Raw genomic sequence first — 25,324 nt, 5'->3', positions numbered from 1 at the left:
ATGCAATAGATATGAATTGTTCCTTATTGTTACCTTATGCTTCTGCCCTCGTATAGACATTGAGGGCGGGGAAACGCGTAATTAAGCTTCCCCTATCGCTGCGGACTGAGGAGAAGTGTTGTACGTACAGGCAGAAGAATGTTTCTGTCACGTTGTACATAGAGTATAATGATGTTTGTTGTTACCTTATGCTTCTGGCCTCGTATAGACATTGAGGGCGGGGAAAACGCATAATTAAGTTTCCCCTATAGCTGCGGACTGAGGAGAAGTGTTGTACGTACAGGCAGAAGAATGTTTCTGTCACGTCGTACATAGAGTATAATGATGTTTGTTGTTACCTTATGCTTCTGGCCTCGTATAGACATTGAGGGCGGGGAAAACGCGTAATTAAGCTTCCCCTATAGCTGCGGACTGAGGAGAAGTGTTGTACGTACAGGCAGAAGAATGTTTCTGTCACGTCGTACATAGAGTATAATGATGTTTGTTGTTACCTTATGCTTCTGGCCTCGTATAGACATTGAGGGCGGGGAAAACGCGTAATTAAGCTTCCCCTATAGCTGCGGACTGAGGAGAAGTGTTGTACGTACAGGCAGAAGAATGTTTCTGTCACGTCGTACATAGAGTATAATGATGTTTGTTGTTACCTTATGCTTCTGGCCTCGTACAGACATTGAGGGCGGGGAAAACGCGTAATTAAGCTTCCCCTATCGCTGCGGACTGAGGAGAAGTGTTGTACGTACAGGCAGAAGAATGTTTTCTGTCACGTCGTACATAGAGTATAATGATGTTTGTTGTTACCTTATGCTTCTGGCCTCGTACAGACATTGAGGGCGGGGAAAACGCGTAATTAAGCTTCCCCTATAGCTGCGGACTGAGGAGAAGTGTTGTACGTACAGGCAGAAGAATGTTTCTGTCACGTCGTACATAGAGTATAATGATGTTTGTTGTTACCTTATGCTTCTGGCCTCGTATAGACATTGAGGGCGGGGGAAAACGCATAATTAAGCTTCCCTATCGCTGCGGACTGAGGAGAAGTGTTTGTACGTACAGGCAGAAGAATGTTTCTGTCACGTCGTACATAGAGTATAATGATGTTTGTTGTTACCTTATGCTTCTTCTGGCCTCGTACAGACATTGAGGGCGGGGAAAACGCGTAATTAAGCTTCCCCTATAGCTGCGGACTGAGGAGAAGTGTTGTACGTACAGGCAGAAGAATGTTTCTGTCACGTCGTACATAGAGTATAATGATGTTTGTTGTTACCTTATGCTTCTGGCCTCGTACAGACATTGAGGGCGGGGAAAACGCGTAATTAAGCTTCCCCTATAGCTGCGGACTGAGGAGAAGTGTTGTACGTACAGGCAGAAGAATGTTTTCTGTCACGTCGTACATAGAGTATAATGATGTTTGTTGTTACCTTATGCTTCTGGCCTCGTATAGACATTAAGTGTTGTACGTACAGGCAGAAGAATGTTTCTGTCACGTCGTACATAGAGTATATGATGTTTGTTGTTACCTTATGCTTCTGGCCTCGTATAGACATTAAGTGTTGTACGTACAGGCAGAAGAATGTTTCTGTCACGTCGTACATAGAGTATAATGATGTTTGTTGTTACCTTATGCTTCTGGCCTCGTATAGACATTGAGGGCGGGGAAAACGCATAATTAAGCTTCCCCTATCGCTGCGGACTGAGGAGAAGTGTTGTACGTACAGGCAGAAGAATGTTTCTGTCACGTCGTACATAGAGTATAATGATGTTTGTTGTTACCTTATGCTTCTGGCCTCGTACAGACATTGAGGGCGGGGGAAAACGCGTAATTAAGCTTCCCCTATAGCTGCGGACTGAGGAGAAGTGTTGTACGTACAGGCAGAAGAATGTTTCTGTCACGTCGTACATAGAGTATAATGATGTTTGTTGTTACCTTATGCTTCTGGCCTCGTACAGACATTGAGGGCGGGGAAAACGCGTAATTAAGCTTCCCCTATAGCTGCGGACTGAGGAGAAGTGTTGTACGTACAGGCAGAAGAATGTTTCTGTCACGTCGTACATAGAGTATAATGATGTTTGTTGTTACCTTATGCTTCTGGCCTCGTACAGACATTGAGGGCGGGGAAAACGCGTAATTAAGCTTCCCCTATAGCTGCGGACTGAGGAGAAGTGTTGTACGTACAGGCAGAAGAATGTTTCTGTCACGTCGTACATAGAGTATAATGATGTTTGTTGTTACCTTATGCTTCATGGCCTCGTATAGACATTAAGTGTTGTACGTAACAGGCAGAAGAATGTTTCTGTCACGTCGTACATAGAGTATAATGATGTTTGTTGTTACCTTATGCTTCTGGCCTCGTATAGACATTAAGTGTTGTACGTACAGGCAGAAGAATGTTTCTGTCACGTTGTACATAGAGTATAATGATGTTTGTTGTTACCTTATGCTTCTGGCCTCGTATAGACATTAAGTGTTGTACGTACAGGCAGAAGAATGTTTCTGTCACGTTGTACATAGAGTATAATGATGTTTGTTGTTACCTTATGCTTCTGGCCTCGTATAGACATTAAGTGTTGTTACGTACAGGCAGAAGAATGTTTCTGTCACGTTGTACATAGAGTTATAATGATGTTTGTTGTTACCTTATGCTTCTGGCCTCGTATAGACATTAAGTGTTGTACGTACAGGCAGAAGAATGTTTCTGTCACGTTGTACATAGAGTATAATGATGTTTGTTCTAAATAACTGTGTTGTGCTTACGAGGAACAACAATGTGCCATACCCTGTACATTCATACATAATAAGTATCGTTAGTTCTCCCCTTCATTCCTAGTGTTATCAAAATGTTATCAAAAACAAGAATTGGCGCCATTCAAACAAGTATGAATCTATCTAGTTAATACTACTTCTGGATCATACATTTCTAAAGAGCAAGTTTTTTTGTGTTTAGCTTGAATATTAAAATATATTAGTACACGGCGTTTACTTATATCAAGATTGTTCTATAGCAAATAAATGAGAACCAAACAATAAATTAATAAGGGCAGGAATTATTACACTTTAATTCATTAGTATAGTCTTTAATCGCATTTTCAAATAATGATCAATATAATTGTAAAATAAAACAATTCTTTATATAAAATTGAACTTATCCATAAAGATTTGAAAATATATAGCAACATTAAAAAGTAACAATTCAAAAATTATATACATACACATCGTAAAAGCATCCATGAATTTGACAATGTAATTGGGATTTTTCTACAATGAATTTAATATATAAAACTTAACAATATTTTACAATTACACGATAATCCTAGTTCAAGTTAAGGCACATATGAATATGTCACGGGAGAGTCATCAGTGTGCATTTATTAGGAACACTCTTTAAGAAAACAATTAAGTGTTTCGTTATCAAACACTTTGTTTGTCAAAATCTCTTCATTTTTCTTCCTTGATGCTGTATAATTATACACCGAGCAGCAATCCACACATTCGCGCCAACATCTGTGGCCGTATACTGTACTCCATAATATGCATTGCTGACATATTAACCCTTCATTGTTGTTTACTTTTAATGTGGGGTCTCAACTAAAACTTACATACGAGTGTATCGTGATGAACAATACGATACAAGGTTTACTGTAAAGAATTCTTTTGGTCTTAAATGCATAATTTTTTGTTGCCTGTCCTTAATGAACATTTCCTGAAACTTTGACTTATATCTTAATGTTTTTAAACAAAAGATATGTGTTAAATAAATAAATTTTAGGGTTAGTGTCAGGAGAGCAAACTACAGATTTCGACAAACTCCCTTAAGGATTCAAAGCCAGAATTGAAACAGTTATTGGAAGCTATAAAGGTCGTCTCTGTGGAAGCGGTCCATGTGTTTCTTGAGGTGGTCCTTCCTGCACGCCACGTAAGGGCAGCGGTCACAGCTGAACTGACGGACTATCCCACACTCGTAGGTGCGGTGTCGAGTCAGGTGCGACTTGTTCTTGTATCCCCTGCCACAGGCGCACACGAACCTGTGGGCCAAATCTGCAACGATAACAATCATGTACAAACACTGACTGATCGTCTTTAGTCTGCCAATCAAACGTATCAATCTAAGTCAGGATCAAAATAGACTTAAACCAATTTCTATTTTTAATTTTGTAATACTCGTATTACCAACTGACAACTCTCGGAAAAGGAGTCTGTACAGAGTAATATGATGTGACTAATACTTGTAATGTTCACTTTGTAAGCCAAGTACTATCGTAAATAAATAAAAACCAAACGTGCTACTATGCAGTATTATATAAACTTCATATAACGCGCAGCAGGGCCTCATTTATATAGTAAGACATATCCGTATACCTACTGAATAAAAATTAAGGTTAAGGTTGGTTGGGTACATTTCAGATGCAAATTATGGCCTACAATTAAAATAAAAATTATTGAGAACTTGCTCTCAATGGCTTACTACTAACGAACGGTATTAACATGTAATTGGAGTCCACAAGAGGAAGATTCAAAACTCATAAAATTAGTTTGCTTTACAATTAAATAGCTAATATTTTTAATTAGTTAAACGTGGTATTACATGTATATCAAAATAAACAATGCCAGACGTAACCTCCGTTATAAACTTCCATGCTTCATGATGATGTGAGTCCTCAGGTTGTCTTTCCTCTTGGCCTTGTAGGAACACAGAGGACAGCCGAACGTAGGTTCTTTGTTACACTCGTACTTCTGGTGTCTTATGAGGGCCTTGTGTCGCTTATACCCTCGGCCGCAGTGGCACCAGAAACCCTTCACCTCTGCAAACAACAGTTCATATTTACACACAACTACGTACAACAACCGTCACATTGAATACTCATTCCATAACATCAACCCTTACAGTTTTCCATTTCCTGCGAATCAACCTTCAATAAATTATAACCATCCCCTTACCCCTTTCATAAGTCTCAGCATTGCTTTACATTACTACATAAAACTATTTGGAATTAAAGCTTCCGAAAATGTTACTTTGAGCATAATGTAAAATACAGGGGACACAATTTCTAACCATTTGTTTCTTCCCTATAATTTTCTTTGTGTCCTGTTGAAATGGATTATTTGTAAGCGGTTTACTTTATTTTAACTAGAATGTACAATATTATCTCAATTTCTTGATTTCATATAAAACCATACCTTAAAATACCCTCAATTTAGTTTAAAAATTTGCGATTGTAATGCGAAAATAATTGGATTAATTGAGAAAGGTATAAATTATTATTTAGAGATGTTTAGAAATATAAAGTAACAGTAGTATAATTGTACTCTCTGGCACGGTTATATCATACCAATTATAGCCTGACAAGAGGTGGCGTTGAGCTAAATGGCAATGCTTGAAATGGGAGTAGAAATTGGACACTGGTACAGATAGCGTCAACTAAGAAGAAATCTCAACCGTTACAATTTTCCTTTACCGTTTATAAAGAACGCTGATATTGTCTTCACTGAATCAGTAATTTGTGTTACCTTCTAGCGAGCTCAAAAGAGAGATAGATTTGGGAGCATGCTTTACTTCCTCTCATCACTCAACCTCATAGGTCACCCTAATTGGAGCAATTTGTATTTGAAGTACACAATTTGAGATGATCGCTCTGATTGGCTCCACATGTCTTAAATTTGCAGTTTGAAATTTTCGTCCTCAAATAAGATCAAACTTTATTTTGGAAGATCGCCCCAAGTACAACCAATGCTATTTGAATTGCACAATTTGAACCATTCACCCTAATTGGATCATCCTCTAATTGATAATACACGGTCAATACAAAACCAGATTTATGATTACAATTTACATTAAACTACCGTCATTGTATAAGTCCGTACATAAGTTTACGGTAGTGAATAATAAATTATTGGCAGAAAGACAAGACAATTGAAAGAATGAACACTTAAAATACTTTATTCAAATTTGTAACACTTAGTAATGTACAGAACAAAGCTTGTAATGAATCCAACGCGAAGTTGTAGACGCACTTTTAAAATACATTGCCGTGTTTTACATTGATGTGGATCGTGAGATTATCTTTCCTTTTGGCTTTATGAGGACATAACGGACAGCTGAAGGTGGGTTCCTTGTTACACTCATACTTCTGGTGTCTGATGAGGGCGTTCTGGCGTTTATAACGACGCCCACACTCGCATTGAAATCCCTTCACGTCTGTAAACATCAGTTACGTAAACACCACTTGTTAGTTACGTAAACTATTGATCCCTCCTAGTTTAGTAAATTTATTTGAGAGTGGACATCAGGCCGGGTACATACCGAAAGCAACCGGTGATAGCAACGCAATGTCAAACGCAACTCAGTCAACTGGAGTTTCTTCCAGGTTTACACCACGTGTACATAAACAAGAAACCCAAGTTGACAAGTTTTCCAGTCACTTGTTCCGATGTCTTCGTCCGAGGAGGAGGCAGTACTTCTCTCTATGTGCTTTAAAAAACAGAAAAAAAAGTTGCATAGACGTTTTAGTGTTCATCCATACAATTCTAGCAATTTACACAGCAGTCAGTGGCATTCCTTGCAAAAATTGGGAAAATATCCCGAAAAGTTTTTCAACTACTACAGGATGAGCAAGGCTAGCTTTGATTTTTGCTGGATTTAGTTACCCCTCTACTGTTGAAACAAGATACTAACTACAGAACCGCAATTGGTGTGGGGCGAAGATTAACAATCACATTAAGGTAAGTTTGATTAAATGAATTTATTTATTGTTATTTGAAAGTTATAAAATATTTCACTAAAAAGACTATGATGTCACTTAATGTATGCCGAATGCATTGGTCAAGGTGTTGAAAACGTACTCTTCGTTCTCCTGGCCAGGATTTCCCGGAGAAATGATATTAGTCAGCACACTGGGTGATCGTGAGGACTGTAGTGATGAGCTTGAATACATATCGTGCGTTTGCTTACCAGGACTATCATCTAGAACTTCATCGATCAAACTAAAAATTCTTCTTTTAAAAGTTCGCTTCTGCCGTGAATTCATTTCCTTCATATCTTTTTTAAGACTCAACAGAAAAAGTTCGTCTGACTTATCTTCATTGTCAGCAACTGGAACCAATTTATCTTCAGCAGGCTTCATTGATTTTGCTTTTAAAATAATTGGTCATAGCTTCATCCAACGGTGATGTAGTCGGCTTCCTTTTGCCCAACTGTTTTCTTCCGGAACTGTGATATGCTGTTATTAGCGGTTCAGGTACGTTTCGGCGCACTGCTTCTTGGGGTAATTCAGTCGCGTCATCATCCACATCATCAGCAATTTCGTTAATGCTATAATCAGCTGGTTCTTCTTCTTGAAGAGTTTGTTGTTGATGGTCATCAGTTTCAGGAGGTGGTGGTAGGTTGCTTCCAATGTTTTTAGGGTTACCTTTTTAAAATAGGCACAAGATATTGCAGCACATCAGCCAAGTAGTATTCCTTTTTTGAAGAACCTCCGGCTCCCGACACTGGTTTTTTGTGAAAATATGTCTTCTAAATACAGTCCTTATATTTTTTTCCCATTTTTCCTTGCATTGCTTCACTGAAAAAAGAAAAACAGCCTGTAACTTTATGCAATGTAAACGAAAAAAAATTTTTGGTAATTGTAACGGCCCTGCAAATGTTTGTAAATGTTTCAGGTTTTTGGGTGAGGGATGCAGCTGACCATCAACTAGCTTAACGACTTCTTTAGAGGTGTATCTACAATAGCAGCTATCGTTCCTGAAACATGTGAAGCTATCTGGTCTGTATTACAACCTCTTTTCATGCCAGTACCCGACAGAAATCAATGGGAAACTATAGCTGAAAGATATGAAGAATTATGGAACCTGCCTAACTGCCTAGGGTCAATAGACGGCAAGCACATTCGTATTAGATCCTTTGATCATTCTGGTTCAAATTACTACAATTATAAGCATTTTTTTTTCAACTGTGTTGATGGCTTGCGCAGACGCTGATGGGACATTTATAAGTATTGATGTAAGATACCCCGGAAGAAATAATGATGCAGGAGTTTTCCACTCGTCGACATTGGGTAAATGGGTAAAACAAAATAGCCTAGACTTCCCTCTTCCAAGAGCACTTCCAAATAATGTCAGTAATGAACCTGTACCATTCTTTTTCTGTGGTGATGAAGCATTTTCCACTTCTCGAAAATCTCATGCGACCTTACCCGCGACGTGTTTTAAACGATACAAAAAGAGTGTTCAATTACAGACTCTCACGAGGACGTAAAAGTGTAGAGTGTGCGTTTGGTATGATGAGCATGAAGTTTAGAGTGTTGGAAAAACCAATACAGTGCAAAAACCTGGTAACTTAAAAAAAATTGTTCAAGCTGTATGTGTGCTGCACAACTTTATCAAAGCAAGAGACGGAACAGCAAGCTTTCCTGAACAATTTGAGTACACTAGGCCACGCCTCACATGTATCGATGACTTCCGCCGCTCAAGAAAGCGGAACTACTTAATAAGGGACAAAATCGCACGTTATTTTCGTTGAATGTAACCCAATACCGTCCCAGTGGGACTAAGCCATCAAAGCTCCAGTGAACATGTAAATAACAGTTTTAGGCAAAATAATGTATTTTATATGCTTATCAAGAATTACAAAAACTGTATTAAAATATTCATAGAAATTAACAAATTGCTTACATTTTTTTTCTTACCTGTGAGTTTAAACTCATCTGCCACAGCTTGCCAAGCTTTGTCTGTCACCACTCTGTTACTGTATGATTTGTTGTTATGGTCATACAAACAAACAAACTGTTCAATAAACTGTGCAAATTTAATATTTTCTTGTTGTTCAGCAGCCATAGTTAAGTACGGTCTGCACTCCACAAGAGCAACTGCGCAACTGGCGACTCGAGTTTACAGCATGTCGTGACTTGAGTTGCCTGCGTTGCTCAGTCAGGTGACCGTTGAATCACCGTCACGTCACAGTCACTTTGGTATACACAGACCCATTAAACTGCGTGTGTCATTCATTGGGAACTCAAGTTGCCGTTGCGTTGACATTGCGTTGCTATCACCGGTTGCTTTCGGTATGTACCCGGCCTTAATGTCCATAACTGTTATCTTGTCAAAGCTGTGTGCAAATGCTTCACACAAAAAAACTATATCCTTAAATATTCAGGCATGTGTAACATATAGACAGGAAATCGACAAGATATAAAGAATGACATACATCTAGGAACATTACATTTATTACATATCAGGCTACTCGTCCAGTAAAGTTGTCAATGTCAAATCCAAACCAAAATCATTGTGTGAAAGAAGCACTCCTGAAGGCGCTGTGTCTCAGAAGGACGTGTGCATTCAGACTGTCTCTTCTCTTAGCCTTGTAAGGGCAGAAGTCACAACTGAACGCCGGCGACTTCCCGCACTCGAACTTCTTGTGACGTCCCAAGAGCCACTGGTGCTTGTAGCCTCGCCCGCAGGAGCACCAGAACTGCTTGGCGGAGGGACCGTGTCTCGAGGCTACAACAATCACGTGTCATATACTCAACCGATACGTACATCAGGCACTCCATTATATTACTCTTAAGTTCCATAAAAATAATCTTGGTACAGATGGTTTATTAAAGAACATTGATACATTTGGGAGAAACATTTGAATGTTTCTCGATATTCACTTCTTTGTGATACAATGTTTTCAAATGCCACTTAAACCTCTAACAAACTCGCCGTACAATGCAGCAGCACTTAAGAGGTAACGTGTTTTAATTTATACAGAACACATCATTCTTTATCCAAGAAAAATGTTGAAATGAACCTACTTGTAAGCCAGTGTTGATAAATATTTTTTTGAATGCCTTTCAATCATAGGAAAATAAAAAAACGTGCAATATTTGCAAACAGTTATAAAGTCTTTTATTACTTTTAATAATTTTCGTTTATTAAAGTCTAAACACTTTCATTAGAGTTTTAGAACAAATTACCGACTTCTTGGTGTATCTGGCGGGGTACAGCGCTTTACATCTGTTTATTCCCCACTGTCTGTAGATGACCTCAGTTAACCGAGAAGTTCGGATAATCGAGGACGAAGTGCTAATTGAACTGTTTCGAGGACGCGTTGCCGTGTTTGACGGCGAAGTGAGACGTGAGGTTGCCCTTCCGCTTGGTGCGGAAAGGACACTCCGTGCAGAGGAAGGACGCAGTCTTGCCGCACTCGAACCTCTGGTGGTTGTACAAGGAGCCGTAGTGCCTGTACACGCGTCCACAGCCCTCGCACTTGTGCTCTTCTCCCTCACCTCTCCTCGAGAAGTCCGCGGCAAACACGGCGAACTCACCTGTAAATATCAGGGCATTCGATTTGGTAAGACAAAATAGCTCAACTTCTGCTGGAATTACTTTATGTGTAATTATTAAATGTGTTTGCCTATGTGTACTATGTGTATCTTGTGTTAAAGGACTTTTCCAATGTAACAATTTGAGATAGCAAGTTAGACAACCCATGTATTTAAGTTCTTCTAACGTTAAAGAACGCTGAACTTCATATATTATCAATAATGACGTTAAGACAAAGATCTGAATGTCATGTGTTTGATGACAGTGTCAATAGTTCCTCGTGGATTAGCTGTTTGTTTCGAGTAGACTACAGGCTTCATCATTGACTAACTGGTGCATTATTAGTAAATTACAACACTGTTTTGCAGTTGTCAATAGTTTCCTCGTGGATTAGCTGTTTGTTTCGAGTACACTACAGGCTTCATCATTGACTAACTGGTGCATTATTATAAATTACAACACTGTTCAGTGTCAAATAGTTCCTCGTGGATTAGCTGTTTGTTTCGAGTAGACTACAGGCTTCATCATTGACTAACTGGTGCATTATTAGTAAATTACAACACTGTTCTGCAGTGTCAATAGTTCCTCGTGGATTAGCTGTTTGTTTCGAGTAGACTACAGGCTTCATCATTGACTAACTGGTGCATTATTAGTAAATTACAACACTGTTCTGCAGTGTCAATAGTTCCTCGTGGATTAGCTGTTTGTTACGAGTACACTACAGGCTTCATCATTGACTAACTGGTGCATTATTAGTAAATTACAACACTGTTCTGCAGTGTCAATAGTTCCTCGTGGATTAGCTGTTTGTTACGAGTACACTACAGGCTTCATCATTGACTAACTGGTGCATTATTAGTAAATTACAACACTGTTCTGCAGTGTCAATAGTTCCTCGTGGATTAGCTGTTTGTTACGAGTACACTACAGGCTTCATCATTGACTAACTGGTGCATTATTAGTAAATTACAACACTGTTCTGCAGTGTCAATAGTTCCTCGTGGATTAGCTGTTTGTTACGAGTACACTACAGGCTTCATCATTGACTAACTGGTGCATTATTAGTAAATTACAACACTGTTCTGCAGTGTCAATAGTTCCTCGTGGATTAGCTGTTTGTTACGAGTACACTACAGGCTTCATCATTGACTAACTGGTGCATTATTAGTAAATTACAACACTGTTCTGCAGTGTCAATAGTTCCTCGTGGATTAGCTGTTTGTTACGAGTACACTACAGGCTTCATCATTGACTAACTGGTGCATTATTAGTAAATTACAACACTGTTCTGCAGTGTCAATAGTTCCTCGTGGATTAGCTGTTTGTTACGAGTACACTACAGGCTTCATCATTGACTAACTGGTGCATTATTAGTAAATTACAACACTGTTCTGCAGTGTCAATAGTTCCTCGTGGATTAGCTGTTTGTTACGAGTACACTACAGGCTTCATCATTGACTAACTGGTGCATTATTAGTAAATTACAACACTGTTCTGCAGTGTCAATAGTTCCTCGTGGATTAGCTGTTTGTTACGAGTACACTACAGGCTTCATCATTGACTAACTGGTGCATTATTAGTAAATTACAACACTGTTCTGCAGTGTCAATAGTTCCTCGTGGATTAGCTGTTTGTTACGAGTACACTACAGGCTTCATCATTGACTAACTGGTGCATTATTAGTAAATTACAACACTGTTCTGCAGTGTCAAAAGTAAATATATCAAGGTGACAAATGATTTCGCAGACATATAAATTAATAGCATAAAATAATGGTATTTTACGGACATTCATAAATGGTGTTTTACTATGACATTTATTCACTACATCGCCAAACATGGTACAATTCGTAAGTACGTCATCTGCAATTCTTTATAACCATTATAAATATGTGAATTTGTTATTTTTTTCTTATATTTTCTTACAATTTCCAAACTGATTAACCGTTAGTAAATAGTCTAAAGAGTCCTTCATTTGTAATAAGAAATTATAATCTACTTTTTAACGAATACCATATATTTTAGACGTTTTAATCCTCAATGTTCCCTTATCTACATAAATTAATAGAAGTATAAATCAAACCATAATAAGAAATTTTCGGAAGAGACATACAGTCGGCATAAATCGTCAGGAATACCGCTGTGATATCACTGTTACCCTTTCCTTTTACTTGCCAAAATAAAATTGTATCAATTTCACTTGTCGCCTTACCATCCTCTTTAAAATCTCAGGTAACTACTAGGCTTTGAATCGACGTATCTCTGTTGTTCAGCATAGCTAGGTTTACATAGTTTAGTATGTATCTCAAAAATGATTTAATTCTACAGTAAACGAGGAAACTTTAATGAATGAATAAAATGAACGGGCGACCGAGTCGTTATTATTTGTTGATAACACTTTGCGTCTAACATAAAACACCTCAACAGCCCAGACCGTTTAGTAATAGAGTAGGCCTAATAGAAGAGCAGTAACACGGTAGCGTATATACGTGTAATTGAAATCCGGCCCGGAAAGAAGGGATTCGTAGAGTTACTCTCTCTTACGCTGCTTGTTGGGTTCCTTGCTCGGACCAGTCTGAACCACAGGGACAAGGCTAACGACAATGAGAACGGCATACGATTAACTCCATCGGTTTGCTTCCAATTTTGAAACCAAAATCAATCCTCTTTAAAATAAAATTATTGCTTACGTTTAATACAGAGTAGGGTCTAATAAATATGGGGCACTAAAATGAAAAAAGATGTTTATTCACACTCAACAATTGAAACAACATAAATCAGACACATCAAGCATTGGTATTGTGCTTAAAAATCATGTGGTACTTGAGTGAGTCCTTCCTTCTGGTCTTGAAGGAGCATAAAGTGCACTGGAATTTCGGCTCTGCGTCATTACATTCGTGCCTGCAATGGCGCGACAAGCTTGTTCTGTTCTTGTAGGACTTCCCGCACACCTTGCAGGTGAACTGTGCCATCATGTCAGGGTATCCTGTCAACAACGAAACAATCAATGACAAGGCAAGCGTGTTCTGTTCTTGTAGGACTTCCCGCACACCTTGCAGGTGAACTGTGCCATCATGTCAGGGTATCCTGTCAACAACGAAACAATCAATGACAAGGCAAGCTTGTTCCGTTTTTGTAGGACTTCCCGCAAACCTTGCAGGTGAACTGTGCCATCATGTCAGGGTATCCTGTCAACAACGAAACAATCAATGACAAGGCAAGCTTGTTCCGTTCTTGTAGGACTTCCCGCACACCTTGCAGGTGAACTGTGCCATCATGTCAGGGTATCCTGTCAACAACGAAACAATCAATGACAAGGCAAGCTTGTTCCGTTCTTGTAGGACTTCCCGCACACCTTGCAGGTGAACTGTGCCATCATGTCAGGGTATCCTGTCAACAACGAGACAATCAATGACAAGGCAAGCTTGTTCTGTTCTTGTAGGACTTCCCGCACACCTTGCAGGTGAACTGTGCCATCATGTCAGGGTATCCTGTCAACAACGAGACAATCAATGACAAGGCAAGCTTGTTCTGTTCTTGTAGGACTTCCCGCACACCTTGCAGGTGAACTGTGCCATCATGTCAGGGTATCCTGTCAACAACGAGACAATCAATGACAAGGCAAGCTTGTTCCGTTCTTGTAGGACTTCCCGCACACCTTGCAGGTGAACTGTGCCATCATGTCAGGGTATCCTGTCAACAACGAGACAATCAATGACAAGGCAAGCTTGTTCTGTTCTTGTAGGACTTCCCGCACACCTTGCAGGTGAACTGTGCCATCATGTCAGGGTATCCTGTCAACAACGAGACAATCAATGACAAGGCAAGCTTGTTCTGTTCTTGTAGGACTTCCCGCACACCTTGCAGGTGAACTGTGCCATCATGTCAGGGTATCCTGTCAACAACGAGACAATCAATGACAAGGCAAGCTTGTTCTGTTCTTGTAGGACTTCCCGCACACCTTGCAGGTGAACTGTGCCATCATGTCAGGGTATCCTGTCAACAACGAGACAATCAATGACAAGACAAGCTTGTTCTGTTCTTGTAGGACTTCCCGCACACCTTGCAGGTGAAATGTGCCATCGTATTTTTATGGTAGAAAATTTGAATTTATGTAATGAATAAAAGGTTGAATTAAGTTTGTTATTTAGAATATGTTTAAAGTAAAGTAACTACCTAGGTTGTGAAATCAAAGCAGGGGGGATATCTGTACCGTTAATTAGTTCATTAGATTTTATATAATGTAAATTTCACAACCTAGTCAGCCAGTATAATTTAATTTTTTTTATCCAATGTTCCGGAACTAAATTATCGGCGGAGTAACTACCTAATTGGCACGCGTATGAATATTTTATTCTAACCCTTTGTAGCAGCCCAACTACGTGACCGATTAGACGTCGCGCGCCTTGTCCGTAAGTAAAATTTATCTTTTCCTATTGTTAAATTAGCCCTTTGATGCCAAACATATAAAAGTGAATGTAACGTAAAGTAAAGTTGTACATAGTAAAGTAACTTACCCTTGAAGATCTTATATTTGCTTGATTGAAATCGATACAAGTTGTGGCGTCGTTCTTCTGACGAGCACGTTGTTGTAATAAGTTTTTTTGTATCATTAAATGGCTAATACCGTCGCGAATTTAATTTAAACGAGCTCACGGATCTCAAGTGTCTCACGTGTATCACGTATCTCACGTATTGTTTGAGTATATGGCTACCAGTTTCATAACTTCTACTCCTCTTCTAGTAATCACCGACTAGAAATAACCGTTCTTAGACTACAGCTTCAATGTCTCGTGCCAAGACGCCGACACCCGGGTTGTGAGTGTACACATTGCGAAGGGAAGTGCAATCTTAATGTTTTATAAAGTAAAACATCGTAGGCATAATTCCATAGAACATTGGATATTTTAGGCCCACCTATCAGATATACATTTTTAGTTCTTGTACTCTAATTTGCAGCAACGTGGCAAGGCATACATTTAATTTAACAACTAAAAGTGGTGCTTGTAAGTTTCACAGATTGAAATGAACTTATAAGTAAACTTTGCAATTCGAGTATTTATTACTACGACCTCAGAAGTCACCACCCCCATGTGTTATCGTCATTCGGTACACATGTCAGGGTATCCTGTCAACAAAGAGACAATCAATAACTAGTAAAGCTTCCCTTATTCGTACAGTACTTCCCGCACACTTTTTGTTTGTGAATATTTGTTTCAAATTTCAAATTAATTATTGACCCTTTATGAACCTTAAGCCACGTATAGGTCTGCACAAATTTGTTATATTTCTTTACGCATGGTATACTTGAAAAAAATAAGTATACTCGTACATTTACAGTTGATTTTCTGTTTCAGCAGCCAAAATAAAAACTATAAATAATCATAAGACCTTAAAGACGGTGATTTACGTATATATTTTACATTTTTAGAATTGCCAAGATAATGTTAAAATAATCCTTTATCGAAACGTTACAGGAATAGTGGGTAAAGACGGTTAATCCTGAGATCTCCCAGTCTACAATTCGTTGGCTGTTAAACATATTAACAACCTTACACGTCTAATACGATAGAAACTAAAATAATTATAAATAATACTTACATTAACTGAATGTCTAATCACTTTTCTAGCCAACAATTTCGGCTCTGAACTGATCAGCGTGTTTCATCACGACATGAGCCTTTAAGTTGTTCTTCTTCTTAGCGCGGTACGGACAGAAGGAACACTGGAAACTGGGCTCTTTCCCACACTCGTACTTTTGATGGGTCCACAGAGTCGAGTTGTGTTTGTAGCTCCGTCCACACTTCATGCACATATAAGGCTTCGATGACTGCAGTGCTGAAAACGTCCACAGACTTGGTAATGTTATTCAACACTGTATAACGATATATACTAATTTGTATACTCACGGCGAACAGTACCTAAATATCTGAACGATATCTGTGCTCATAATCTCATAGGTTCCTGAGATATTTCAGGTTATTGATAGACATCACAAAACATGTATTTCATTCATGAAATATAAATCTTTATCTTGTAGCTGTTGATATATACTGTTCATTATAATGTTTACTATATCTTTGTTATCAGGGGACTGTAATAGAAATAAAATAGATTCTAGGGTATTATAATGAAGTATAACCCTATTCGAATAAAAATCTAAACATACCATTTTTATCCAGAACTAACGTTTACAATAAAATTAAATGAATCTTTTCGGCACCAGCAAACACATAGTCAACCATTTCCCGCTTACCGAGCGATAACTAAGTTATCTTTGCTAACCATCAACATTTCTCGCCATAAACCATGTTAATTAACTTCACCACACGACGTAACTAACATTAAGATTTATATACAATTTACACTTTCCACATTCTGTTTTACATCGCAATACATACTCGTACAACTTTTGTATTTAAAATTGTTGTTAAACAACTTTATTTCTTCTAAGTAAGTGATTTCTAAATTACTCAAAACATTTATACACTAACTAGTATTATAGAAATAAGAATACACTTATTATGATGTCAATTTACCATCTATTATATATATATAGATATAATATATATATATATATATATATATATATATATATATATATATATCTGTGCTATTAATTACTACTTACCAGTTCATTTCGGGGTTTTATCATTGTATTATTTGTACTACACTTTATTGAGTAACAATCACCCATCTGATGATTGTTCTCAAACTATTGCCATAACGAAGTACGCGCGTTTTTGAGAAAAAACATTTTCTTCCAGTATATTTTATTAATTAACGAAGATTATCTGTACATATATCTCTTTTCATAATCTACCTTTGTATTTATATTGCGTCCCTATTTGCTTTATTTCGACAAATTTCACTGCTTCAAAGTCCATTTGACCAGAATTATTTTCGTCATTTTCTATCATATAGTAAAATATCAATGTATCTCATTTCATAAACGTACTAATATATTAAAATTCCGGCTCCAGACGAATTTAACAGTAATTTCATTATATGGTTTACAAAATACAAATTGAAACCAGAAACTACGATATAACTTAATTACAGAGATCCTCTGCATTACTCCAACATCGCAGGATCATCATAAACTGCTTGGAGGACTCATCCCCACACACAAGGAAAGATCAGAGATATGTCTAAAGATAGGGATCTCTGCCACACCTATCCACCACCACCGTGATCTCGTTTCGTTATTAACACTTTTCTTTTGTACAATTAATATTTTATAACTTACATCTGAAACAAACATAAATTTCTCAACTCTGTTTTACCATTTTCATTATTGACCAAATTATTTTGCCCCACAGATCAATTGAAATAGAATATCAACTTTGTAAAATTGTTTGTATTTTGTATTTTAGTTTAAGAATTTTTTACATGATAGGACTACTTCATTGAAATTAAGATCAATAAATACGTTTGCTCAAATAAAATACGGAACTCCTTAACATTATTAATCTTCATTATATATTTTAGTAGTAAATTTCCCATCATGCTAAAATATGTTGGAAATAACTGTTTCTTACACAATCATGTTCTTAACAGATAAATTAGGTAGACATTGGGAGAGAAAATAAGAATAATAAAATACAACTATATTTTGAGAACAGAAAAAATTATTGAGATTGAATTTACTTTAAAAAAAGGTTTTTTACTAAATAACAAAACCTTTTAAGGTTTTCCACTAAATAACAAAACCTTGTAACTTAAACTCTGGCACTTAATTTTTGGAGTAAACCTTGAGAGAACGGCACTTTGCAAGACATTTATTAGCTCTGTAGTACACTTTTGTCCAGCAGATCATTGATGAAATCCCTCGCATGCAGGTGGTGTGCTTGATGCTTCATCTCCATGTGCTTCACCACTGTGAACCTGCGCTTCGCCTTGTAGGGACAGAACTCGCAAGCAAACGCCGGTTCCTTCCCGCACTCGTGGTTCTGGTGGTACTGCAGATGCTGCTTGTACTTGTAACTGCGGCCACAGTCGCACACATACGGTCTCATCTCGTCTGCAACACACGGACCTTAATAACAGTCTGAAATAGTTATAACTAAAGTTAGTACGATATAATTACTGCCCTCTACCTGTAATGTTATAACACAGTTACTAACCAACCTCGCAGTATCTATGTTCAAACAAAGAATACAATGAACCTGATCGAGTCAGTAATGCACGGGCCTTAATAACTGTCTGAAATAGTTATAACTAAAGTTAGTACGATATAATTACTGCCCTCTACCTGTAATGTTATAACACAGTTACTAACCAACCTCGCAGTATCTATGTTCAAACAAAGAATACAATGAACCTGATCGAGTCAGTAATGCACGGGCCTTAATAACTGTCTGAAATAGTTATAACTAAAGTTAGTACGATATAATTACTGCCCTCTACCTGTAATGTTATAACACAGTTACTAACCAACCTCGCAGTATCTATGTTCAAACAAAGAATACAATGAACCTGATCGAGTCAGTAATGCACGGGCCTTAATAACTGTCTGAAATAGTTATAACTAAAGTTAGTACGATATAATTACTGCCCTCTACCTGTAATGTTATAACACAGTTACTAACCAACCTCGCAGTATCTATGTTCAAACAAAGAATACAATGAACCTGATCGAGTCAGTAATGCACGGGCCTTAATAACTGTCTGAAATAGTTATAACTAAAGTTAGTACGATATAATTACTGCCCTCTACCTGTAATGTTATAACACAGTTACTAACCAACCTCGCAGTATCTATGTTCAAACAAAGAATACAATGAACCTGATCGAGTCAGTAATGCACGGGCCTTAATAACTGTCTGAAATAGTTATAACTAAAGTTAGTACGATATAATTACTGCCCTCTACCTGTAATGTTATAACACAGTTACTAACCAACCTCGCAGTATCTATGTTCAAACAAAGAATACAATGAACCTGATCGAGTCAGTAATGCACGGGCCTTAATAACTGTCTGAAATAGTTATAACTAAAGTTAGTACGATATAATTACTGCCCTCTACCTGTAATGTTATAACACAGTTACTAACCAACCTCGCAGTATCTATGTTCAAACAAAGAATACAATGAACCTGATCGAGTCAGTAATGCACGGGCCTTAATAACTGTCTGAAATAGTTATAACTAAAGTTAGTACGATATAATTACTGCCCTCTACCTGTAATGTTATAACACAGTTACTAACCAACCTCGCAGTATCTATGTTCAAACAAAGAATACAATGAACCTGATCGAGTCAGTAACGCACGGGCCTTAATAACTGTCTGAAATAGTTATAACTAAAGTTAGTACGATATAATTACTGCCCTCTACCTGTAATGTTATAACACAGTTACTAACCAACCTCGCAGTATCTATGTTCAAACAAAGAATACAATGAACCTGATCGAGTCAGTAATGCACCATCATTTTATTAATACTCGAGATATTAAGAGAGTCGTGGTATCAATATCACTACTTTTGTACAGGAAAACTGTATGTGATCTAATGATGTATTTATTAATAAAGTTACTTTTTCTTTCTTCTCAAGCACTTACGTTCTGATAGATTCTACCGCATGTTTGGGAGTGTTACCGCCTGGTACTTCAGTAAGATATTACCGAATGGCTATGGCCATATGAGCATGTAACATCATACCACTAATTGTGACTGAGAAATATGTGTTACGATTGGGTAATCTTAACTGAGATGGTATCTATCAATCAGGGAAATTAAAAACGGGTTTTTTCACTTATTTTTAAAGCGGGTAATATTTCCATATTGAAGTTGTGTACCTAATGTTGAAGCGAAATTTTAACCCTTAAAATTTGAAAGTCGTGATGACACCGACGCTTAAGAAAAGAGATCGTTATTATTTGTTTGTTATTGCAAATGCTCTTCAGGAAATAACCGCATGATTATAAATTTGTAAGAACGTGACATCAGTCCAATATTTTGTAGCTGAAAATGTGATCAATCTTAACCGGGGTATCAGGGCAAATAAAAATACTCATATAAAGTAAATATCATCTAATTACCAAAACCACAAGTAAATGTCTAGCCAAACATTAAACTAAAGAAGATTAATTAAAAATTAATACTTCAACTAATTATAAATGTTTAAAGAATCGATGAGATTGTCTCATTCCGATGTTTGAGGACTATGTGAGCGTTGAGATTACATCTTCTGTGGGCCTTGTACGGGCAGAGCTGGCAAAAGAACGACGGCGGTTTACCACATTCATACTTCTGATGCTGTATCAGACTTTGTTTGGCTTTGTATTTTCTCCCGCAGGCGCAGTTAAACTTCTTTCCTAGAAAAGATTTCAAATTGTACATTCACTATCAAAAACTTTAAACTCATATTTGATTAACTCATTGAATGTGTCAGACACACACTACTACTGTCCCAGCTGTCCTACAGTCGGCAGGACATGTGACTCGTGTCGCAGTCAACGTGTTAAAATATATATAATATAAGTGGTATATTTTAGTATAATTTGGCTTGATGATTAAATCAAATAAGCGAATCTAATGTTACTTGTATAGATTTTATGTAGGAGTCATGCCAGTGACAAATCCTCCATAGCAGGATATTTCTAAACCTGTGTCACTTACATCACGTAATATCCTTGTTAAAATTAGCAGTATAAAATATAAAAAAAGAGATGGTTTCATGATAAAAGCAAGCTTAAGATGAGATAGGTAAGGATCTGTTTTGAGAGAACTTTCCTTTCTATTTCGCACGTGTTTAACTTAAAAAACAATTGTTTTGTTCAATGATATTTCGCACGTGTTTAACTTAAAAAACAATTGTTTTGTTCAATGATATTTCGCACGTGTTTAACTTAAAAAACAATTGTTTTGTTCAATAATTCAAATACCATTTCTAAATAAGAAAAGAAAACTACTACTGCTGACATCTCAAATCTCATCACAATGCCCACAGTGTATAACGGTTTTCTATGGAAATAGGACTAAAATTGATCACTCATTCTATTCATATAGTGTTAATCAGTTATTTGCACTTCATTTCACTACAACACAATTCTAAAGAATCTTACACTTCGCTAAATTAAATATGTTTCACTAACCATGGTAAATCCAGCTATCACACTTAATGATACTGATATTACCGACACACAGTGTCAATGGGAAAAATAATAACAATGCAATATCAGTAAAATAACCCGACTCGAGGTCTTAATTTAATTCGTAAACTCTAAATGTATAAGAAATCGTGTTTACGGTACTAAACAATTGTCTGAAGACTTCCCTCGACTACAAGTGCTGTGTGTTTGAGGGAAAGATGAGTCATGAGGTTGCCTTTTCGCTTGGCTCGATAGGGACAGTGGGGACAAGCGAACTGTGGATCCTTGCCGCACTCGTAGCGCTGGTGTTGCAGCACGCTCTTGTAGTTTTTGTAGCGGCGGCCGCAATGGCAACTGTACTTCCGCAACCTTTCGTCTCCTTCTGGCAAACAACAATGATTACTCCCAAAAGGCAGACAACACGTCTTAATCAATAAAGTTTAAGTTAACCGGTTTCGGGTTATCCACCTTGGACTCTGCATGTTTTGAGGAAACGATGTGTTAAACGAAGAATAAGTTCATAATGCCTGTCACTATAGATGCATCCGCCTAAGTATTGATATGGCAGCCTTACTTGATGTCCAGCACGTTAGTTTGAGATTACCGGAAACAGTTGTGCATTTCGAAACAATATCGTAAAGACACTGTTATAAATAAAATAACAACAATGTTGTATAAATATGCACACAGTCCATTCCATGACTAAATGCTTATAAGGCTCTACGTTTTAATTCGATGTAAATAATTATGTTATAATACATAAGTATGTAATTTATATTAGAATTGGGTAATCTCTAACATGTGTGCTATGGAGACTATGCCTCGATTAGTGTCGATAAGTGTCCAAGTAATTTCGGTGAAATCAAGTTTACTCATATGATTAGGCTAGTGTAAATGATATAATTTGTTACAGTACATGAACATACGTGTCTATGACGTTTTCTAGCAGAGATGTTGCTGAAGGAGGTACACCACACGTGGCAAACTATTAAATATTACAAATTTAGAGACAATTTTTGTGTCACAATCGAGCTATCGTTTGCCAAGCTATCGCCAGTTTGCGTAGCTACTCGTATATTGATGAACCTAGCAGAACCTGTAATAATTACTGTTGCTGACATTTTACTCTGTGTCACTTAATAGTTCATCACAATTAAATTTCCGAATTTACAAATTAAATAATAAATTACAAAATTGAGATCTATTCAACAAAGTTTTACTAATTTTCATACATATCTTCATTAATATATTATTATATAAGTATTACACAATCAAAGGATACAATATCAAGTACATTTGTTTTGAGAAACATAAAAAAGTACAAGACCAAATAAAACAACAAAAATAATATTTATTAAATGTGTATCGAACAATTACAATATATGTACTAATGTAAACCTAGTATTGCATAAAGCTTCTGCAGAAAAATAATACACACAAATGTATTCTCATGTAGTCAATTTTAATACAATATTTGTTTTTGGAAATGGCAAAAATAAAATATTATTTAGACTGAAACAGCACATTAGTTATCACTTACAACCTCCCACTGAGATTATCTGCCCGAGGTAACAATTACACAAAACCCCCAACGGGCCAAGTGAATTGCTTAAAACAAAATTAATACTGCAAGATAGAGAGAGACATCAGTCTACTTCACACGTTAGAGCCCTCGCTGAGGCGATCGTTGTGTTTCACCACTACGTGTGACTTGAGGTTAAACTTCTGCTTAGCCCTGAAGGGACAATAGGGACACTGGAACATGGGAGCTTTGCCACACTCGAACTTTCGGTGCTGCACCAGTCCGTGCTTGTACTTATAGGAGCGGCCGCACGTGTCACAGACATGTCCAGGCGTGCCCTTCAGTGCCTCCAGAAACATGCCCACACCTGCAACAACCACTGTCGGCGTTATACAGGAGTCAATACACAAGTACCACTACTACCACGCCACTAGCCTGTAGTACCACTGTGTGCTCGCAGTCTGGACAACTAACGTCACACTGCTCAATCGTATTGATGGCCCAAGAGAAGAAGCATGATGTGATTAAGTTATCTCTATTGATTTCTTGTCAATAAACAAGTAAGACACTCTCATATCTCAATTTTAATGTAAATTTATTTAAAATTAAGCCGTTGAATAAGTTGCTCAACATTGAAATGTTGATGCTTAGTGGAATTATAAGATACAAATACTGAGGAACAAATTCAAAATAATTTAATAGGAAAATTAAACAAAACAATTATTGAAAACTATTCACCAAAAATTAATGATCCGTAAACTGTTACTATTATAATAATCTTTCTACTCACTGTCCATATTCCACTGAAGATTAGATGGTTCCTCATGTGTGTACTGTGTAAACTTATGCTTATTGGATACGCCGCCACTTCTATATCTGTTCTGTTCTTGTTACATCAACAACAGATTTAAATATTATTATGAAACAAACAAAACTTTACGAGTAGGGTTTATTGTACATTGGATTTAAGCAATTAATTTTAACATGAAAACAGACAATAAACATTCTAACATAAGGAACTCTTCTGTTCCAAATGTCTGGTGAACATGTGCCTCTTGACGTGGCCCTTCTGATGAGTCCTGTACTCGCAGAAGGAACACTTGAATGCAGGCTCCTTCCCACATTCGTATCTCCTGTGCTGGACAAGTCCTTGCTTGTACTTGTAGTTGCGACCACAAGCCTCGCAGGTGTGACCAGCGCCTGTCAGAGCTTGCAGAAGCACGCCCACACCTGCAGGATCAAACACGTTAACGAGTCACGGTGAAACTACTGGTGCACGGTGCAGATCTTGTCACGATATTTAAATATAGTTTGTTAATCGTAATCGCAATGGTAACTACTATCAAGAAACATTATTTACAGTTTTAAATCATTGAATATTAAATTATTAACTTGAGCTTCCGGTAACAAAAGGCAACCTAAGCAGAATGCTAATAGATAATTTGAAAGGACACCCATTTCACGAATCTCATTTGCCCATTAAACATGTTAAATGTTAATAAATGATATCATATATAATTTTATGTGCTAAAGAAGTGTAAAATGTTTTCATTCCTTTATAAATTAATTTAACTATGCATCTTTCAAAAATTAACTTATATTTTATTAGAAAATCTTTCTGATTCAAAATCTGTTAATAGACTAAATATTTCGTAAATTACACAAACCTCAACTTAAAGCCTACTTTATGAATGCACATTACGTTGTGAAGGATTTAAATGTACCACAAAAATAAAGTGTTCTTGTCGTTTATTGTGATTGTATACAATACAACAAGTTTCTGTGTAGGCACTCTGGGTAGTGTTTTCCTAATATTTACATATATACATGAATATACCTATTTTGAACGACAACTAAGAGCTAGACACACAGATCATTACAATTCCAAACATAAAAATGTATTGAAGTCTTAAAGGTTATAAATTATGATATCCAGTAACGATAAAATACATGTATTTTTTATAAATCAATAAACAACCAAGTAATATTTGGCACATATTAACATATCAAACAAACATATAAAAAGTACGTGATGTACACCGTTACCGCACAGTTTTGTAACGTTAAGGTTACTCTCGAGTCTCGGCCACATGCTTGCAGAACATGTGCCGCTTGACGTGGCCCTTTTGGTGAGCACGGTAGTCGCAGTAGGGACACTTGAATGCCGGCAGTTTGCCGCACTCGTAGGCTCGGTGGTTCCACAGCGAGGATCGTCGTCCGTAACGTCGTCCACATTCACAGCTCCACATCTTCCGCGTACCTGCATCCATTTGTATTCGGTAATGTTAGAATGGTAACGCCATTTACAATAACCTGGCTTTGTCGTACACAATCAAAGCTACTTAAGTACTAACAAAACAAAAAAACAATTCATTAACAAAACCTATCTCAGAAAAGTTCTAAAACAACAAAA

The 25,324-nt window shown here is 37.2% G+C and overlaps 3 protein-coding genes and 1 long non-coding RNA gene across 5 annotated transcripts; all 4 read right to left on the bottom strand.

Moving 5' to 3' along the window:
* Nucleotides 1-2,618: 2,618 nt before the first annotated feature.
* Nucleotides 2,619-9,393, bottom strand: LOC124356093 (longitudinals lacking protein, isoforms A/B/D/L-like). Of its 2 annotated transcripts, none has more exons than XM_046807260.1 (3): nucleotides 9,262-9,393; nucleotides 4,611-4,794; nucleotides 2,619-4,030 (listed from the first exon to the last, which is right to left on the bottom strand). In XM_046807260.1, exons 2-3 carry the CDS (start codon nucleotides 4,627-4,629, stop codon nucleotides 3,834-3,836), a joined length of 216 nt encoding a protein of 71 aa, XP_046663216.1. In that variant the 5' UTR covers nucleotides 4,630-4,794; nucleotides 9,262-9,393; the 3' UTR covers nucleotides 2,619-3,833. The 2 variants fall into 2 exon arrangements, with proteins under 2 accessions (XP_046663216.1, XP_046663215.1); XM_046807259.1 differs by having other exon boundaries at nucleotides 9,207-9,326.
* A 459-nt stretch (nucleotides 9,394-9,852) lies between these two features.
* On the bottom strand, nucleotides 9,853-10,648 carry LOC124356083 (zinc finger protein 613-like). The gene has a single exon (XM_046807247.1). The coding sequence runs from the start codon at nucleotides 10,460-10,462 to the stop codon at nucleotides 10,055-10,057; it is 408 nt and encodes a 135-aa protein (XP_046663203.1). The 5' UTR covers nucleotides 10,463-10,648; the 3' UTR covers nucleotides 9,853-10,054.
* A 2,372-nt stretch (nucleotides 10,649-13,020) lies between these two features.
* Nucleotides 13,021-16,827, bottom strand: LOC124356102. Its single transcript, XR_006921798.1, has 2 exons — nucleotides 15,895-16,827; nucleotides 13,021-13,279 (listed from the first exon to the last, which is right to left on the bottom strand). It is a non-coding gene; the product is annotated as an uncharacterized LOC124356102 (long non-coding RNA).
* Nucleotides 16,828-22,720: 5,893 nt separating this feature from the next.
* LOC124356091 (longitudinals lacking protein, isoforms A/B/D/L-like) lies at nucleotides 22,721-23,920 on the bottom strand. Its single transcript, XM_046807257.1, has 2 exons — nucleotides 23,702-23,920; nucleotides 22,721-23,278 (listed from the first exon to the last, which is right to left on the bottom strand). The coding sequence occupies exons 1-2, from the start codon at nucleotides 23,706-23,708 to the stop codon at nucleotides 23,046-23,048; spliced, it is 240 nt and encodes a 79-aa protein (XP_046663213.1). The 5' UTR covers nucleotides 23,709-23,920; the 3' UTR covers nucleotides 22,721-23,045.
* Nucleotides 23,921-25,324: the final 1,404 nt, after the last annotated feature.

The sequence above is a fragment of the Homalodisca vitripennis genome, chromosome 2, assembly GCF_021130785.1.
Source record: "Homalodisca vitripennis isolate AUS2020 chromosome 2, UT_GWSS_2.1, whole genome shotgun sequence".
NCBI classification, from domain to species: domain Eukaryota; kingdom Metazoa; phylum Arthropoda; class Insecta; order Hemiptera; family Cicadellidae; genus Homalodisca; species Homalodisca vitripennis.
The sequence above is the reverse complement of the archived record's forward strand: the minus strand, read 5'-3'. Positions and strand labels throughout refer to the sequence as shown.